The sequence below is a fragment of the Labeo rohita genome, chromosome 18 (assembly GCF_022985175.1).
Source record: "Labeo rohita strain BAU-BD-2019 chromosome 18, IGBB_LRoh.1.0, whole genome shotgun sequence".
Classification (NCBI taxonomy): domain Eukaryota; kingdom Metazoa; phylum Chordata; class Actinopteri; order Cypriniformes; family Cyprinidae; genus Labeo; species Labeo rohita.
In genome coordinates, this window is record NC_066886.1 from 2555789 (window position 1) to 2577472 (window position 21684).

A 21684-nucleotide genomic window follows, 5' to 3' on the forward strand; every position below is an offset into this window, starting at 1 on the left:
ATAATTTAAGAATTATTTACATTTATTTTTTATCATTTAATTTTATATTTACTTAATTTCATATTTTATGGAATTTTATATTTATATTATATTATATATTAAATATTATTTATATTATATTTATATTCATATTTGTATCATTTAATATGTATATTAAAATATATATTTATTATACTTATTTATTTTGTTTATTTATATATTTTATTATTTTATTTAATATTTTAAGTATTTAATTTTATTATTTTATTTAATATTATTTATGTTATATTTATATTCACATTTATATTATTTCATATTTATTTAATATTTATTTATTTGATATTTGTCTTATTTATTTTGTATTTATTTTATTATTTTATTTATTTTACTTTGCATTATATTTATTTATTTAGTTTATTATATTATATTTTATATTTATTTTATTATTTAATTTTACATGTATTTTATTTATTTTATATATATTTATATTTTATTTAATATTTAATTTATTTTTATATTTGTTTATATTTGTTTTATTTCATTTTACATTTAATTTCATATTATATTTAACTTAATATTTATTTAATTTAATTTATTTAATATTGTATTGTATTTTTTATTTAATATTTTATTGATTGTTTTATTTAACATTTTATTGTTTTTTTATTCCATATTTTATTGTATTTTTATTCCACATTTTTATGGTATTTTTATGGTATTTTAGTTTAGTTTAGTAGCTGGGTTTCAAACAAACAAGGTATATGAAATATCAACATTAGCTCTGTTCTGCTCAGCTTCATCATATTGCCAAAGGTCTCCATTGCTTGTGTTTTGCTGGAAATCACCAACAGCTTAGTCTTTCATCGTGCTTTTTGTTAACATCATGTTTTTTTTGTATACATCATGTTGCGGTTTGAATTGGAGGCAAATATTGGTCCAAATAAATGGCATTTCATTTTTTGCCATATGGAGCAGCTGTTCGTGAGAATCGTTCCCCTCAAATGGGTCACATATAAGAAGAGCGATGCTCAGCTATAACACACAATCGTCTCAGTTACTCAAACACATGCTGTGGATGAAAGCAAACGATCGTTTCCAGTCAAAACAAGTTCAGCAATGAGAGAGAAAGAGAGAGGGGGGAAGAAAAGGCCTCTAAACCTTTAGGAAAAGACAGATTTACAGGCAGTGAGGTAAACACAGAAAGGAAGAAGGCCGAGGGCTGATCAGAATTTTACGACGTCTTAAATTCAGGGAAAGACAGGAACGTCTTCAGTTTGTGATGTGTAACCCGGCAACTATTAATGAACGGACGGTTTAAATGAAGGACGACAAATCTTTGGCCAAGAGGGGCCTAAAAGTGACAGAGCGGGGCGGGAGAGACACACTGGAGGACTGCAGCAGCATCCCGTTCTTACCAGCAGAGGGCGACCTGAGCACGTCTGGAGCGCATGGGTTTTTAATAAGATACAGGTTCTTAGAAAGTCATGCATCTCTAGAGCAACTCAAACTAAATGACTGCAAATAATTTCATGCTAAATAATAATAATGCATTTAAAATAATGAAACACAAAAATAAGCATTGCATGAATGACTCAGTCAAGAGATAAAAGCAGGTTTGAATTTTTAACATAAAATAAATACATCATACATATTTGATATGACAGGAATAATGTGCAGTCAGCCGGTCATTAACGTAAAATAAACCTTGACAGCGTGATCTGGGGTTTATTTAGCAATGATGTCTATAATTTACACATATATCATATGTCATATTAGCAGCGGATAAAGTGAAATAAAATAAAAAAAAAAAAAAATTCATTGAAAATAAAATGGCTAATTAAAATTAAATAACATTTAAAAATGTTATTACATTAATTCAACTTAATTAGGTAAATTAAAAATATATAAAATAAATTAAGTAAAATGAATAGAGTAAAAAAAGTAGATATTTAATAAAATATATTTCATTCAAATAAAAAATGTATTTATTTTTATGAATATATATTGTTATATTAAATATATATTTTAATATTTAAATTTTTAATTAATAAAAAAATGTAAATATTAAAATATATATTTAATATAACAATATATTCATAAAAATAAATAAATATAAATAAATACCTGCGGTTTATTTAGCAATAACGTCTATATATATATAATTTTTTTTAATCAAATATTAAAGTAAAAACATTACGTAAAATAAAAAAAAAATTATAAAATAAATAAAATAAACGATTTATACATAATTTACATGTGTCATATTAGTAGTGGATGAAGTAAAATGAAATAAGGTAAAATAAAATAAAACTTCATACAAAATTTAAAATGAAAATTAAATAAAATATTTTTAAAAATGCCATTTTACTTTTATTAAGTCAGCCCGTCATTAATGTAAAATAAACCTGGATGCCATTATCTGGGGTTTATTTAGCAATAATGTCTTGCTGACTGCACATCATCCTGCTTATTACAGGGCTACTTACTAAATAAATAAATAATTAGACATGAAATATTGATTTGTATGTAAATTATTTTATCACATGGGGGAAAAGAGACCTGTAGAGAGACATGACGTTGCATACATTATATATATTCTGCTCATCAAGGCTGCATTTGTTTGATTAAAAATGCATTAAAAATAGTAAAAAATGTGATATATTATTATAAATTGAAATAAGTGTTTTCTATGTGAATATTTGTTAAATTGTAATTTATTTCTGTGATCAAATCTGATTTTTCAGCATCATTTTTCCACTCTTCAGTGTCACATGATCCTTCAGAAATCATTCTAATATGCTGATTTGATACTCAAGAAACATTTCTGATTATTATCAGTTATATTACTTCATATTTTGGTGCAAAATGTGATACATTTTATTTTTTAGGTTTCTTTGATGAATAGAAAATTCAAAAGAGCAGCATTTATGTGAAATAGAAAAAATTATAAACGTCTTCACTATCACTTTTGATCAATTTCATGCATCCTTGATGAATAAAAGTATTGATTTCTTATGACTTTGGGGTCACTCACAAATATAAACATGACCTTTGACCTCTGAATGTTTCAGGTGTAGAAACTTACTCAGTTTCTCGAGTATCTCCTCGTCGGTCATCTTCTTCTTGCGTGTTTTGTCGGTGTTTTGTGGAGTAGAGGGTGTCGGGGTGCTGGTGTTGGTGGAGGTCGCGGTGGCTGTGGCAGTGGTTGTGGAGGGTGTCGGGGTGGGACTGCCGCCGTCAGCGGCCGCGTTAGTGATGGGCGATGTAGCGGCGTCTTTGGTGGAGAGTGGAGGAGGAATAGGGTCAATAACGGAGCGCGTGTAGATCTGTGGGGTGGAGACACGTGTCAAATTAGCAGCGGATTAAATAAAATAAAAATAAAATATCTAAATATAAAAATATATTACTAACAAAAATATTAGGTAAAAATACACACACATATACATATATATATATATATATATATATATATATATATATATATATATATATATATATATATATATAAATAAATATATATAATTTAGTATATATATACTAATTAGTATATATATATATATATATATATATATATATATATATATATATATATATATATATATATATATATATATATATATATATATATATATATATATATATATATATATATATATATATAACTAAACTAAATTAGCTAAAATAAAAAGTAAAATAAATAAATACAGATAAAATAAATTAAAAAAAGAGTGAAATAAAGGTAAATGTAAGATATAAAAATATATAAAAAAAATATATAAAAATATTAAGTAAAAAAAATAATAATAACATGAAATTATATAAAAGTAAAATAAATAATAAATAAATACACATATTAAATCAATTAAAATTAGTAAAATAAAATTAAAGACATAAAATCATAAATAAATTGAAAATATATTTAATAATATAAAATAAATAAAACAATTAAATAAAAAGAAATAGAATATAAAAAGAATGAATGAAATAAAATTTAAATGAAGATATAAAGAAGATATTAAGAAATAAATTTACAAATTTAAGATATAACAATATATTAATAAAATAAAAATGTAATAAAACGTATATAATAAAAACAGTAAGTAAAGATATACAAAATAAAATAAGTAAAATAAATAATTTATATATCATTTTGACACATCTGTCATTAGCAGTGGATGAAGTAAATTAAAATAAAGTAAAATAAAATTCAAATTTAAATAAAATCTAAATTTAAATGTAAATATTTATTTTTATTTAATCAATAAATTTGAATGTACTTTATTGAATTAATAAGGTAAATAAAAATATTAAATAAGTAAAATGAAAAGAGTGACAAATTAATAAAAAATATATTAATAAAATAAAAAATATTAAGTAAAAAAAAGTAATTAGGTAAAATAAAAATATATCTAAAAATTGACTAAAATACATTATTGAAATAAAATAAATGAATAAGTATATATATATATAAAATTATATATATATATATATAATTTATACATATAAAACGAATAAATAAATTATGATTATATAAAATAAACTATAGTTTCCAGTCCAGTTTCTAAGACACACAGTATGAGACCACATGGGACCCAAACGGAGCAATGGATGATTCACAAGACATTCTGGGAAAGGACTGGTCTGCTGGTACCCACAGACACAATAAAACACGCATTTCAGCACAGCTCGGTCTGAAGTGACTCAAGTGAATATAATTCTCTTCTCAGACCTTCACAAGTAGAACAAAACCCTCGACATTTCTGCTCTCTGGAGCCTCGGTGCTTAATCTGTTCAAACAGAACCAGATCGCTGTGACGCGTATTAAGTTTCCTTCTCTTTTCTTAAAAGATTACTTTACAACGCTGGGGTTGGGCTTGTGTTCTTTAATTGATTCTGAAGACAAAACACAGAGCACAAACGAGCAGCCAAAGAGCTGAAGTGTGCAGTCAGATGTTGATTCACAACAGTGACACCATGGAGATTGTGAACAGCAGCGGCCAAACTGATGATACTCACTCACACCAACAGCATCATACACAGAAAAACCCAGAAAGTGCAGTTCTTTACTCTTAAATGCAGAACAAACACCAGCTTTGTTTGTGAAGGGTTTATAAAACACCAGTAGGACATGAACAAACTGAGATCAGAGTATCAGCTTTCCGAATATCTCTTAAATAACTTTAAAACACACACTGTATAAAATTAAGTTTGTCTGAAAAGAGAGATATGAGATGAATGAAAATGAAAAATCCTGCATTCGCAACTAAATAAAATAAAATAAAATAAAAAAATAAAATAAAAAATAATTAATATAAAATAAAATAAAAAAAATGTATTAGAATTTTTGCTAAAACTAACTGTAACTAAAAAAGTACAACTAAAATAAATAAAATATAATATGAAGTGTAAAAGTAAAAATAAATGAAAATTAGAAATGCTGCCTTGGCAATTTACAGAAAAAATAAAATAAAATAAATTAGAAATTTTGCCTTGACAACTAATTGTAATAAAAAGCACTAAAATTAAAAGTACAACTGAAATAAATAAAATATAATATGAAGTGTAAAAGTAAAAATTAAAATAAATGAAATTTAGAAATGCTGCCTTGGCAACTAACTGTAAACAGTAAAATAAAATAAAATAAAATAATAAATTAGAAATTTTACCTTGACAACTAATTGTATTAAAAAGTACTAAATTAATCAAATTAAAACTGAAATAAATTAAATATAATATGAAGTGTAAAAGTAAAAATTAAAATAAATGAAAATGAGAAATGCGGCCTTGGCAACTAACTGAAAAATAAAATAAAATAAAATAAAACAATAAATTTGAAATTTTGCCTTGACAACTAATTATAATAAAAAAAAGCACTAAATATAATATATACATATATATAATACAAGGTGTAAAAGTAAAAACTAAAATAACTTAAATAAGAATTAGAAATTAGAAATGCTGCCTCGGCAACTAACTGTAATAAAGTACTAAAATTAATAAGTGAAACTGAATGCCTAGAAATGCTGCCTTGAAATAAATAAAATAAAATAAAATAAAATAAAATAAAATAAAATAAAATAAAATAAAATAAAATAAAATAAAATAAAATAAAATAAAATAAGAAAGTGATTCAAACTTTTGCCTTGACAACTAACAGTAACAAAAAATTACTAAAATTAATTAAAGAAAAAACAGAATAAATAAAATATAATATGAAGTATAAAAGTAAAAATGTAAATAACTTAGAAATGCTACCTTGCAAACTAACAAATAAAATAAATATAAAGTGATTAGAAATTTTGCCTTCAAAAAAAAAAAAAAAAAAAAAAAAATTAAAATTAACAAAAGTTTAATAACACAAAATATACACATAAAAATAATGAAAATGACAAAAGCACATAAAATTAAATTAAAAAATTTAAATGAACAGAAAATAAATAAATACTATAACAGTAAATAAATAATACTAAAATACCACTGTTTCCACCATCTAAACTAAACTGAAGTGCTCACATTATAATTTGTGCGGCTTGGAACGAATAATCAAAACAAATTAAAAGAACATCCTTCAGGGATCATTTCTGATTAAATACAAAAGTCCCAATACATTTTCAAAGAATATATTTGCAAACTAAGCCACACTCAAACAAACAGATTTCTTTTCTACTTTTCTCAGAAACAATATTTTTTCAATGACTTGCACTCTGAGTGAAATTTTCAATATTTATCCACGGTTCTCCCTGTATTATTTTATGCTAATTTTTGTCATTTTTTAGTATACACTGTTGCATGAGCTCAAAGCTCACAGACATGCACTACAAGTCTCTTGTGGCCTCTACAACGTTGTCGTGTGTGTGTGTGTGTGTGTGTGTATGAACACATTACAGGACATCATTCATCTCCTCTGACCTAATGAGGGTGAAACCCCTTCACATCAAAAACACACATGAATGAGTGCTGACGGAGCATCTTTAATCATCCGGGCGCCTAAAAACCCACCAGGCCTGATCCCGTGATCTCCAGACAGATGAAGGGAAGGTAACGACACACACACACACAAACACACAGACACTCCTGTAATAAAGCTCCAGTCACCTACCCGCCGCTCTGAACACATGCATATTTATTCGGTAATTACAGGTTAGCTTGGAGGCGTCTAGAGTCAGAAAACTCATTATTCCAGACTGCAGACCGGACTGTCACGCATCTGCATCTGCCAGCCAACACCCACAACACCCGAAACACCTTACAACTGTCTGTCTGTTTGACTGTCTCACCACAATAACCTACTAACTACTCTGAACACCTTAGCAATGCCCTCAGAAACACTTAAAACACCCTAGCAACCGCCTAGAAATCAATAACCTTAATCACTATCTGTCCGTCCGTCTAGCAACCAATCACAATTAACTACTAACTAGAAAGCAACCACTCTGAATACATTAGCACCACCCTAGAAAACACTTAAAACAACTTAGCAACTGCATCCGTTTGTCTGTTTATCTACCAGCCATAATAATCTATCAACCAGGGTTATTATCATTAATTAAAACTAAATGTAAAATATTTCGTTAATTGAAATAAAGCTGAAATTAAAAAAAAAAAAAAGAAAGAACAACTTTCACTTGAAGACTAAAAATTACTAACTGGAAATAAAAAATGTAAAACTGTACTAAAACAAATAAAATGATAAATGAAACCTAAATAGTATTTTTTACTGATATGTGCTTTATATATATATATATATATATATATATATATATATATATATATATATATATATATATATATATATATATATATATTTATATATATATATAAAACTGAATAAAACGGAAGTAAAAAATGAAAAAAAAAAAAAAAACCTATATAGTAAAGGAAATATAAAAAAAAGAATAAAAAAAAAAATACACCACAATTAAAAATTTAAAGCTAATTCAAAAATATAACTAATTATAAATATTTATTATAAATATTTCTAAGAAGTATGTTTTAAAAATTAAATTTAATGAATTTTGTCGTGCCTATAAAGCATATTAAACTTTATCTGTAAATGTAATCTAAAAATTACATTAAAAAAATGCAACCTATATAGTAATATTTAAAAACAAACAAACAAAATATTAAAAATTACACTAAAACTGAAAATATAGAAATAAAAGCGAACTAAAAAATAAAATAAAGAAATCTAAAGCTAATTATAAATATTTCTTAGAAATAATTAAAACTTAATTTAATTAATTTAAATTAAATTAATTTAAAACAAAATAAAATGTAATTCATTTAATTTAATTAATTTTGTCATGCCTATAAAGCATATTAAATTTAATCCGACAGAGTGAAAGAGGTATTAACTAAATACCTAAAACACTAAAATACTAAAATTAATTAAAAAAAAAATGTTTAAAAAATCTAAGAATGAAATGTAAAAAAATGTAATCTATATAATAATATTTAAAAACAAACAAACAAACAAACAAATCAAATAAAAATTACACTAAAACTGAAAATATAAAAATAAAAGCTAATTCAAAAATAAAAAATGCTAATTATAAATATTTATAATAAATAATTCAAAAATACTAAAATTTAAAAAAATAAAATAGAAAAACATAAAATTTAATTTAATTTGATCATGCCATAAATTTAGTCTAAATATCTAAATATCCAAAACACTAAAATCGCACATTGAAAAAAATAATAAAACTAAAACTAAATTAAAACCAAATCCAAGAATGAAATAAAAAAAAAATAAAAATATTTAAAAAGAAACAAACAAACAAAAAGTAAACTAAAAATTACACCAAAAGTGAAAATATAAAAATAAAAGCTAATTAAAAGATAAAAAAATAAATACAGCAATTTATAAATATTTGTAATAATTAATTAAAAAATAATAAAGTTTTAAAAATAAAATACAAAAACATAAAATATAAAATAAAATATTTACCATAAATAATAATTATAAATAAATATTAAACATGTAAAACATCTCAGCAACTGCACACTGTCCCATATAAGTAAACACTCACAGATTTGGTGTGTTCGGGACGGGGTGCGATGATGGGTGGAGGCGTGGCTTCATCCTCATCCTCATCTTCGGAGACGGTGGCCACGGCAGGGGTCTCAGAAACGGTCTTGGAGTTCTGCGGAGCGTGAAACAAGTCGAGCAGGAAGTGAGGCTGACCGACTGACATCACAACATGAGTGCAAAACAAACCCAACGCCAACATGCCAACCGCATTCAACCCCCCGCGGGCCTCACCAGCTGACCCGGTATACCCTAACTAAAAAAACTTCACTCCCCATCTCGCTTCGCATCTAACCTGACTCGGTCTGAGCTACGGATACGGCACCACTCAGCAGGAGATTTGGACAAAAAAGATGCTGATTCACAGTGCAGAGAGAGAGAGAACGAGAGTGAGAGAGAGAGCGAAAGAAAGAGAGAGAGAGATGAACCCGTTGGCACCGCCTGGAGTGGCTGGCATCAGATCTGTCCTTCTGTTGAGTGGGCAGCTCTTATGGGACTCTGTCACCTTGTTGTTCATTGCATCCCCCCCCCCATTTCAGCTCTCGGTTCCCTCCTCTCTTTCACGTTTCCCTCCCAGCAAACTTCCTTCCGTCCCGTGCTCGGTCAATCTGTCGCGTGAGCCGAGAGGACATTTGTCCACATTCCCCTTCTGACCTCAAACGGCTCTCTGCGTGTCACAGATAAACCTGGAAAACAGTCGGACGTCACAATGACTCACCACTGCGTTGGAAGTGTTGTAGTTATCCGCACCTTTGTCTGAAATTAAAACAGACGGATGAGAAATGAGAAAGAGACGCAGAACTAATATAAAGACAACATATCATTGACTTTGCTTTTTCTATTGCTGGTTTATAAAGGATTTGGTGTTTGATATAAAGCTGTTGAGTTACATAATATTTGCAAACGAGATGTACGCAAAGGCCTTGAAATTAAATATTTATTCAACACAGAAAAACTGTTGTTCTGTGTAAAATGTTTGTCGAAATTATTCTTACGGAAATTGTTAAACTCAATCAAATTAAGCTTGGTTTTATGAAGGTTTTACAGAGTTATTCATTTTGTATTGCTCATCTGTCATGAATGGAGCACAGTATAAAAAAAAATCTAATTAAATTAAATCAAATCAAGAGTAAAAATATTAAATGTGATCATCCACTGAGTATTTTCTAACTATATAAGCATAAATATAAATAATTATTAATAATGAATAAATATAAAAATGAAAAAATAACTGAAATAAAATATAATATGTAAAATGTAAGTAATATATAATAAAAAAAATAAATAAAAAAATAATATATATATATATATATATATATATATATATATATATATATATATATATATATATATTTATATTATGCTGTAAAATTAAAATTAATATATACAATTACTGTTTGTGTTTATATATTAATTTTATATAAATTTATATAAATTGTTAGACGAAATCAAATGAAGCTTGGTTTTATGAAAGAGTTATTTGTTTTGTTTTGCTCATCTGTCACGAATGGAAAAAAAATCAAATCAAATCAAATCAAGATATGCACATTTTAAATTAATATATTTATATTATGCTATAAAATTTAAATTTATATATACAATTACTGTTTGTGTGTGTGTGTGTGTGTGTGTATATCAATTTTATATAACTTCATATTAGTACTGTAATAAAAAAAAAAAAATATATATATATATATATATATATATATATATATATATATATATATATATGTGTGTGATATAAGTATACAATTAGTCTATAATTTTTTATTTATTTTATACTATTTATACATATTAATTTTATATATAAAATGTAAATAATATATAATAAATTAAAAATGTAAAAATTATATACATTACATACATACCTTATATTGATATCATGCTACATAATTACAATTAATATATGTTCATTGTATGTGCATTCCAGTGTGTATATAATTTTATGTGTATGTATATAAGTATGTGTATGTATATATGTAAGTATATGTATGTGTGTATATATATATATGTGTGTGTGTGTGTGTGTGTGTGTGTGTGTGTGTGTGTGTGTGTGTGTGTGTATGTGTATATATATATATATATATATATATATATATATATATATACACACACACATACATACATATACATACATATATATATACATATATACATATATATTTTATTTATTTGCATTTATTTTAAATGTATTTATTTTATTCTCTCTATATATTTTTATTTTATACATTTTTTAAAGAATATGTTTACATATGTATATTTATACAATATAAGCATACAATATATATATACACAAGCTCAGTTAAGTTAATTTTTCCATTTTCTTTTAGAATTACATACATACACATCTACACTGCTATAGCTGTAATATGGAAGTGTGTATCACACCTGTAAAGCTCATGTATTTCTGGCTGTTGGTCGTTTCTTTCGAATCGTAGAATTTAAGCACGTCCAGAACGGCCTGAGGATTCTTCTTCTGCTCAAGTTTGGTGATGTTGGACGTCTGGAGTAACCGTGCCCACTGCTCCGGCATGCCCTACATAGAAAGCCACAAAAACAAGCAGAGTGTAAACCACAGTAATCAGTCTATGGCAATCAGGCTTTCTAAAGCACGCCTGTGCCAAAAGCAATGATAAACCTGACAGACAAATAAATACGGTGTCATAGTGATCAGACTGAGTGTGTTAGTGGTAAAGACACACTGCAGGACCACAGACGTCAGTTTAAGGTCTAATGGACTGAAGTAATTTGAGCGTCTCTACTGGCGAGGCGACGTGGTTCTGACCCAGCGGCTCTCATTAACACTCATTACACACACTGAACTCAACTCAGAGTCACACGGAGGAAACATACAGCTGATTTAGGGATCAGGAAAAGAGCACAGCTCATTTAATATCTTATCAAATATAATAAACCAGATGTAAAGAGGAAGACAGATCTGAACCCCGAGGTTAATTCTGCGAGTCTGGTTTATTCTTTCTGCTTGGGTTGCTCATGTCAAACTGCTGCTAGTCTAGAAATGAACATCTTTTCTTTCTGTTTGTCCTTCTTTGCTTGCTTTCTATTTATAATTAAGTGGAGTTTACTCATTTTACAGGTTCTTTTTGAATTTCACATTTAGATTTGGCCATAATTTGTCCTAAAAGTTGTCAAAAAGTCAATATTTTGTTTCCAGTGGTTGGATAAAAAACCTCACTTAACTGTCTTAAACTATCCATATACACAATCAAATATGGAGTCACAAAAAGTGAGTCCAATAACATAGAAATATATGCATATGTCAATGTTTGAAGGTATAAATAGAATTGTTTTTTAACACAGACAGTGGTCATCCTGCAGGAAAACATCTTTGCTCAGACTTACAGTGAACTCTCCAGTGACGGCGTCAAAGCCAACATGGATGGTGTGCTCGAAATCCGACGGCAGAGAGATCTCCGGACGCTCCTTCTTCTTATTGGCTGAAGATGAAGATGGGGCGGAGTCACAGTTGAGTGAAAGAAGAGAATAACAGTTAAGGGAGGGTTAAACATGATTCAAATATTTATTGTAAACATACAACATGTTTTTCATTTAGTCTCTTTGACAGATATAGTACAGAATAATGAGAAACTATTGTATTAAAAATGTTTTTGAAATTATATTTTAAAGGGGTCATCGGATGCCCATTTTCCACAAGTTGATATGATTCTTTAGGGTCTTAATGAAAAGTCTCTAATATACTTTGATTAAAAATTCTCAATGGTTTTGTAAAACAACACCCTTTTTGTCAAAATGAGCTCTGCAAAAATCATCTCATTCTAAGGGATTGTTCCTTTAAATGCAAATGAGCTTTGCTCACCCCGCCCCTCTCTTCTCTCTGTGGAGTGACGATCTTGTTTACTTTAAGCCGCATTTAGCCGCGTTTAGCTGCTAAACTTCCTAACTACCACGTTATAAGGAAAGGCGATCGCAAAGATTCATAAAAAAAACGCTTATACTCACTTCTGCTGTAAGTGAAGCTGGATCACGAATGATTCGTACGAACATCAGTGATGGGAATAACGGCGTTATAAATAAACGGCGTTACTAACGGCATTATTTTTTTAGTAACGAGTAGTCAAACGAATTACTGTTTCCTACGTTACAACGCCGTTACCATTACTGCCAATAAAATATGCCGTTACTATCATTTATTATAATATTATTATCATTTTATTTTTCAGTTCATCTGAATGGATGCGCAGTGTACCTGTATTTGATGAGCTGTAAACTCTAGTGTGAAGGCACATGACTAGCCGTCACTTTGTCTCACACACCCAAAGAAAGATACAGAGCGACAGAGTCTTATACCATGCAGAACTGACGCGCTACGTGTAAACGATATTCTTTGGTGTATTTTCCTCTCAAAATAACGGAGCTCCTTTCGAATAATTCAGCTTTTAAGAACTGCTGGTTTCTCCGGTAGTAGGCGGAACTAATATGCAAACAGCAATCTCATTGGCTGGCGCTCACCTATTATCGTCCCTGTTTTGATTACAGCAAATCAGTTAGAGCGAACGCAGACAACGTGATTAATATTCATGAACCCAGCAGCTCATTAAACCTTAGTGTGTTTAATATTGTTATTAATAGTAGAATTCGTGGTAGTAACAAGACGTTTATGGAAACACTAAATTACAAACAATATCACCACCAGTCCTAAGTTCAGTCAACATGACAAACATGCATTCATACATGGTTATTCTAATTACTAAAGTTCTAATGGCTAAAGTTGAATGCTAATTGTAATTATAATATTATATCAGATATTTAATATTAGTCTGGTGAGTAAACTAAAAATGTAATTAATTTCATTAAAATTTCATATTTAATATTGGGGTCATCCAAGTTATTTAATATATTTATTTATTTATTTATTTTTAAAAAAGCAACACAATAGTTACTTTCCCTGGTAATTAGTTACTTTTATAATGATGTAACTCTGTTACTAACTCAGTTACTATTTGTGAGAAGTAACTAGTAACTATAACTAATTACTTTTTTAAAGGTACGTGCCCAACACTGGCAAACATAGACGGATATATGTAGATCGGGAGGCGCATTCCATTCACAAACAAAAGTAATCCACTGCATCTTCAGGGCTCAGATGACGACCACTATGTTCATTATTACATCCAGCAACACAACACCTCAATCGCTCAGTCGGAGATATTCTTGTGTAACTTATACCCCTGCTCCAGCATCGAAACAAGGAAAGTTACTGGACTGTGACAGCTGGTCTAAGGTAAGAGCTCATGTCAATCAACTATGGTGGGAGTGGCCTCTGTTGGTGTGATGCCACAATGACAGGCATCTGAGAATGGCTCGATTTGAAAAAGGGGATATTATTTTTACAGATTAATTAAAAACCACTGCATGGATATTTATCATTATAGGGTAGATTTGTACATACACTGCCAACACACATTAATGTTCAAACAACATGTAAAAGTGAAGTTTGCATCCGATGACCCCTTTAAATAGGGATTTTAAAATGTTGATGTTGGCTTTAGAAAGCCTGGCTTTCACTTTGAAGTAGTAGTTTTAAAGCTTGAAGTAAAACATCAGAAAAATATACAGACAGACAGGTTATCGCAGCATGCATGTTTTAACATGTTGCTAACGTTTCTTACGCTTTAACGTGTTGCTAACATGTTTTAACACATTGCTAGCATGTTAGCAGCATTTCTTACATTGTTAACATGATTTAACACATTACTAGCATGTTTTAACATGTTGCCAACATGTTTTATAATATTGCTAACATGCTAGTAGCCAGTTTTAACATGATTAGCATGACTTAACACATAACATTTTGATAACGTCTTAACATGCTGCTAGCATGTTAACAACATGGCTTAACAGATTGTTAACATGATTTAACACATTGCTAGCATGTTTTAACATATGGATACATTTTACCTTGTTGCTACATGTTTTAGAACCTTGTTTACATGCTAGTACCCTTTATATACACATTGATAACATGATTTAACATTATTACTAACATTTTAATATGTTGCTAACATGTTTTAACATGGTGCTAGCATGTTTAAACATTTTGCTACACATTTTGGAACACAGCTAATGTTTTAGGATGTTGCTTACATGTTAGTAACCCATTTTAACACACTGTTAACATGATTTAACACTTCACATGTTTTAACATGTCAGCATGTTTTAGAATGTTGTTTACATGCTACTAGCCTGTTTTAACACATTCTTAGCATGTTTTCAAACATTATTTACATGTTTTAACATGTTGCTAACGTTTCTTACATTTTAACATGTTGTTAACGTTTTAACACATTGCTAGCATGTTAGCAGCATTTCTTAGTACATTATTAACATGATTTAACAAATTACTAGCATGTTTTAACATGTTGCCAACATGTTTTAGAATGTTGCTAACATGCTAGTAGCCAATTTTAACATGGTTAGCATGACTTAACATTACTAACATTTTGATAACGTTTTAACATGCTGCTAGCATGTTAACAGCATGTCTTAACAGATTGTTAACATGATTTAACACATTGCTAGCATGTTTTAACATATGGATACATTTTACCTTGTTTTAGAACCTTGTTTACATGCTAGTACCCTTTATATACACATTGTTAACATGATTTAACATCATTACTAACATTTTAATATGTTGCTAACATGTTTTAACATGGTGCTAGCATGTTTAAACATTTTGCTACACATTTTGGAACACAGCTAATGTTTTAGGATGTTGCTTACATGTTAGTAACCCATTTTAACACACTGTTAACATGATTTAACACTTCACATGTTTTAACATGTCAGCATGTTTTAGAATGTTGTTTACATGCTACTAGCCTGTTTTAACACATTCTTAGCATGTTTTCAAACATTATTTACATGTTTTAACATGTTGCTAACGTTTCTTACATTTTAACATGTTGCTAACGTTTTAACACATTGCTAGCATGTTAGCAGCATTTCTTAGTACATTATTAACATGATTTAACAAATTACTAGCATGTTTTAACATGTTGCCAACATGTTTTAGAATGTTGCTAACATGCTAGTAGCCAATTTTAACATGGTTAGCATGACTTAACACATTACTAACATTTTGATAATGTTTTAACATGCTGCTAGCATGTTAACAGCATGTCTTAACAGATTGTTAACATGATTTAACACATTGCTAGCATGTTTTAACATATGGATACATTTTACCTTGTTTTAGAACCTTGTTTACATGCTAGTACCCTTTATATACACATTGTTAACATGATTTAACATCATTACTAACATTTTAATATGTTGCTTACATGTTTTAACATGGTGCTAGCATGTTTAAACATTTTGCTACACATTTTGGAGCACAGCTAATGTTTTAGGATGTTGCTTACATGTTAGTAACCCGTTTTAACACATTGTTAACATGATTTAACACTTTACATGTTTTAACATGTCAGCATGTTTTAGAATGTTGTTTACATGCTACTAGCCTGTTTTAACACATTCTTAGCATGTTTTCAAACATTATTTACATGCTTTAACATGTTGCTAACATCTTTTGGAACACAGCTAATGTTTCAACATGTTGCTAGCATGTTGATAGAATGTTGCTTACATGTTAGTAGCCTGTTTTATCACATTGCTAACATCATTTAACACATTACTAACGTTAACATTTTGCTAACATGTTTTAATATGTTGCTACTTTTAAAATCCAGCTATTGTTTTAACATGTTGTTAGCACATTTTAGAAAGTTGCTTACATGCTAGTAGCCTGTTTTAACACATTGCTAACATGTCTTAGCGCAATGCTAAGTTAAAGAATGCAGCTAACATGTTAGCTAACATGCTAGCACATTTTAGAACGCTGTTTACATGCTAGTAACCTGTTTTAATGCACTGTTAACATGATTTAACACATTACTAACATGTTAACATGTTGCTACATATTTCAGAACACAGCTAATACGTTTTAACATGTTGCTAGCACATTTTAGAATGTTGCTTACATGCTAATAGCCCGTTTTAACACATTGTTAATATGATTTAACACATTAACATGTTTTAACATGTTGCTAGCATGTTTTAGAACAATGCTAACATGCTATTAGCCTGCTTTAACACACTGTTAACATGATTTAACACATTGCTAGGAGGTTTTAACATGTTGCTAGCATGTTTTAGAATGCAGCTAACATGTTAGTGGCCTGATTTAACATATTGTTAACATGATTTAACACATTACTGATATGTTTTAATATGTTGTTAACATGTTTTAGAATGTTGCTATCATTCTAGTAGCCTGTTTTAACATGTTGTTAGCATGATTTAACCAATTGCTAGCATGTTTTAACACATTGTAAGAATGATTTAATATTACTAATGTTTAACATGTTGCTAACATGTTTTAGACCGCAGCTAACATATTAGTGGCCTGATTTAACATTACTGATATGTTTTAATATGTTGCTAGCATGTTGCTAACATGCTAGTAGCCCATTTTAATGTTGTTAGTATGATTTACCACATCAACATGTTGCTAGCATGTTTTGAATGTTGCTTCCATGGCAGTAGCTGTTTTAACACGTCGTTAGCATGATTTAATATATTACTAGGAGGTTTTAACATGTTGCTAGCATGTTTTAGAATGCAGCTAACATGCTAGTGGCCTGATTTAACATATTGTTAACATGATTTAACACATTACTGATATGTTTTAATATGTTGTTAACATGTTTTAGAATGTTGCTATCATTCTAGTAGCCTGTTTTAACATGTTGTTAGCATGATTTAACCAATTGCTAGCATGTTTTAACATGTTGCTAACATGCTAGTAGCACGTTTTAACACATTGTTGGTATGATTTACCACATCAATATGTTGCCAGCATTTTGCTAGCATGTTTTGAATGTTGCTCCCATGGTAGCAGCTGTTTCAACATCATTAGCATGATTTAACACATTACTAACATGTTTTAACATGTTGTTATGATTTAGAATGTTGCTAACATGCTAGTAGCCTGATTTACTACATTAACATGATTTAACTTGATAGCATGTTTTAACATGTTGCTAACATTTTAGAATGTTGCTTACATGCTAAGTAGCCTTTTTACCACATTTCTAACATGTTTTAACATGTTGGTAGCATGTTTTAAAACGTTGCTTAAATGCTAGCAGCCTGTTTTAACACATTGTAAGAATGATTTAATATTACTAATGTTTAACATGTTGCTAGCATGATTTAACCAATTGCTAGCATGTTTTAACATGTTGCTAACATGCTAGTAGCACGTTTTAACACATTGTTGGTATGATTTACCACATCAATATGTTGCCAGCATGTTGCTAGCATGTTTTGAATGTTGCTCCCATGGTAGCAGCTGTTTCAACATCATTAGCATGATTTAACACATTACTAACATGTTTTAACATGTTGTTATGATTTAGAATGTTGCTAACATGCTAGTAGCCTGATTTACTACATTAACATGATTTAACTTGATAGCATGTTTTAACATGTTGCTAACATTTTAGAATGTTGCTTACATGCTAAGTAGCCTTTTTACCACATTTCTAACATGTTTTAACATGTTGGTAGCATGTTTTAAAACGTTGCTTAAATGCTAGCAGCCTGTTTTAACACATTGTAAGAATGATTTAATATTACTAATGTTTAACATGTTGCTAGCATGTTCTACAACATTGCTAATATGCTAGTAGCCTATTTTAATACATTGTAAGCATGATTTAACATTACTAACATGTTTTAAAATGCAGCTAGCATGTTTCTAGTTTGTAGCATTTTTTTACATCCCGCTAGCATGTTTTAAAAATGTTGATTGCATGTTGTAGCACATTGTTAAAATGTACTGGCATGTTTAGCATGCTGCTAGTATCTTCGTAGCATTTTATAGGCTAATTACCATTGCAGACAGACAGATAAAGAGAAATATATTCATTTTATATATTCATAATTGTATTTTTTTCTACCCTGGTGAAAAAACCAGCATATACTGGTAGGTATGTTTTGATGCTGGTTTTAGCTGGTCCTTTGCTGGTTTTTGCTGGTCATGTTGCTGGTCAAGGACCAGCATGAACCAGCAAAGGACCAGCTTAAATCAGCATCAAAACCTACCTAACCAGCATTCCAGCATCAAAACATACCTACCAGTATATGCTGGTTTTTTCACCAGGGTATCTATCTGAAATATTCCTATAAAACAACAAACCAAATCCTAGTTTTTGAGAATCTTTTTTTAAGTGCAAGTATCTAACACTAGTTAGCTCATAAGTTTTTTGCATCAGTGTTGATTTTCATAAAGTCATCATCATAATATATCTGCTCCAGTTCCTCTGTGTCACTCATGTGTGCGGATGCTGCTAATGCTCATTATAAACGTCCTCATTTGCTCTGTGCTGAAGCCAGGCAGGGTCTTTAATATTAATGATGTGCTAACGGGCTGGTAATTAACACAAAACAGGCCTCCTCAAAGACAAGCTGCTCATAACACATGAGTGAGGCGAACGCTTGACACGGAGACACGTGTGGACGCACAGGTGTTTGGAGACGCGTGTTATACACTGAGAACGTGTGAGAATCTGGTGCCACAAACTAAGGAGAAATGACAGAAGTGTGTTCACTGTTTTGAATCAAAAACCTCAAAGAGTCATTAAGTCGCTCTTTGCTAAACAGATGGTTTGTGCTTATCGTGACCTTTGACCCTGAAGCTTTCTGATGGTTTTCCCCTATTGAAGATTCCCCTATAGATATCAATACTAGTTAGTAGCAAAGCCTGTCACTCACTCTTGTCTCCTCCTCCGGTAAGTATGGATCGGATGAAGCCTTCTTTTCTCCTCTTGTCCTCCGGGTTGGGCGGCAGAGGTTTGGAGCCGTGATTCAGCGGGCCTGAGTCTTTACCGGACGAGCCAATCATGGTGCTTGTGTTTCTCATGGGTGGAGCTGGTGGCTTGTCTTCTACTTCCCCATTGTCTGACATCTTCAGCTGTGGGCGTGGCTAAATCTGAAACACACAACCAATCAGAGCTAGTGAGCTGGTGAGAAGGGGAGGGGCTAACGCACATCAACCGCAGGGGTTGCTGGAATGAAACTGAAAGCATAATTAGATTTGCCAAATTACCACCAATCTTCTCTTAATAGTATTTAGATGAAACTAGGACACAGCAGGAAAAAACAGCTAAGGCAGGAAGAAAACACCATCTGATTCAGACTACTACATGTATTATTTATATAAACTGTAGCATGGTTTCTGCAAAAATATGAAGCAGCATATCTGTTGTCAACTTTGATAATAGAAAAACATCTTTCTTGAGCAGCAAATCAGCATATTAGAATGACTTCTGAAGGATCATGTGACGCTTAAGACTGAAGTAATGATGCTGAAAATTCAGATTTGATCACAGGAATAAATTACAATTTAACATGTATTCACATAGAAAGCCGTTATTTTAAATTGCAATAATATATCACAATTTTTATAGTTTTTAGTGTATTTTTAATAAAATTCAAATGCAGCCGTGGTGAGCAAAAGATCAAATCACCACCCTTTTACGAGCAATAATAGTGATTATTCCCTTATTAAACAGCACAAACGGAAACATAACTGAATGTTCTTGAGTTTTCATTTCCGAAAGGTGCCAACAAGCCAAAAACAGCCTTGTAAAAAGCGTATGATTCTGTGCAGAGGCTCTGACATCAGTCCTGACACCTCGACTCAATAAACCAGGATTATGTAATACTGGACAGACTGTATTATTTTTGGTTTGTATCCTGTTAATATGAACTGCTTTTGGTAAGCTGACATGTGCTGCGGTGTGACATGTTATTCTCCATTTAAAACTATTTAAAAGTTTTCCTCAAATCGTTTTATTATTATTAAACATGGAGGTTTTATGAGCTGACGTTAATGGCTACACAGAGGCGACATGAAATATTTGTCATTTACCACATGGATCATTTTAAACTGACCAAAAAATCTAGTTGAAGTGAACTAGGAAGCTCATTTAAATGGGGACAATACAGAAATGCAAGATGCACTTTTCCTTTAACATTCATATAATAATAATAATAATAATAATAATAATAATAATAATAATAAAAATATTATTATTATTATTATTATTATTATTATTATTATTATTATTATTGTTATTATTGTTATTATTGTTATTATTGTTATATAAAATAATAATATTTTTTCTACATTTCACTACTAATTTTAATTTCTATGTGTTTATTTATTTTTATTTTTTTAATAATTTTTGCTAATTCTGGCATTGTATACTGACAATTTTTGACTTTATGACTTTAAATAGCTCTGGATAAATGCCTCTGCTAAATAAATAAACAAACGTTCCACCCTAAAATAATAATTACAATTATTCATATTTTTACTGCATTTCATTTTACCACTAATTTTTATTTTATTTTATTTTATTTTATTTTATTTTATTTTATTTTATTTTATTTTATTTTATTTTATTTTATTTTTACTTTACCTGGCATTGTACACCATGACAATTTTTGACTTCATGACAAATCGCTCTCGATAAAAGCCTCTTATGTTAAATGAATAAACAAATGTTCCACCCTAAAATAATAATTACAATTATTAATATTTTTACTGCATTTCATTTCAC

The 21684-nt window shown here is 29.4% G+C and overlaps 1 protein-coding gene across 4 annotated transcripts in view; it reads right to left on the reverse strand.

Moving 5' to 3' along the window:
• Window positions 1–21684, reverse strand: part of pak1 (p21 protein (Cdc42/Rac)-activated kinase 1) — a 69393-nt gene that overhangs the window by 12300 nt on the left and 35409 nt on the right. For all 4 annotated transcript variants that reach the window (XM_051135255.1, XM_051135256.1, XM_051135257.1 and 1 more), the window contains exons 2-7: window positions 19832–20048; window positions 12374–12468; window positions 11399–11546; window positions 9729–9766; window positions 9012–9125; window positions 3065–3305 (exon numbers count right to left, since the gene is read on the reverse strand). In XM_051135255.1, the coding sequence (XP_050991212.1) occupies window positions 3065–3305; window positions 9012–9125; window positions 9729–9766; window positions 11399–11546; window positions 12374–12468; window positions 19832–20024 (829 nt within the window). In that variant the 5' untranslated portion in view covers window positions 20025–20048. The remainder of the gene's footprint in view (window positions 1–3064; window positions 3306–9011; window positions 9126–9728; window positions 9767–11398; window positions 11547–12373; window positions 12469–19831; window positions 20049–21684) is intronic.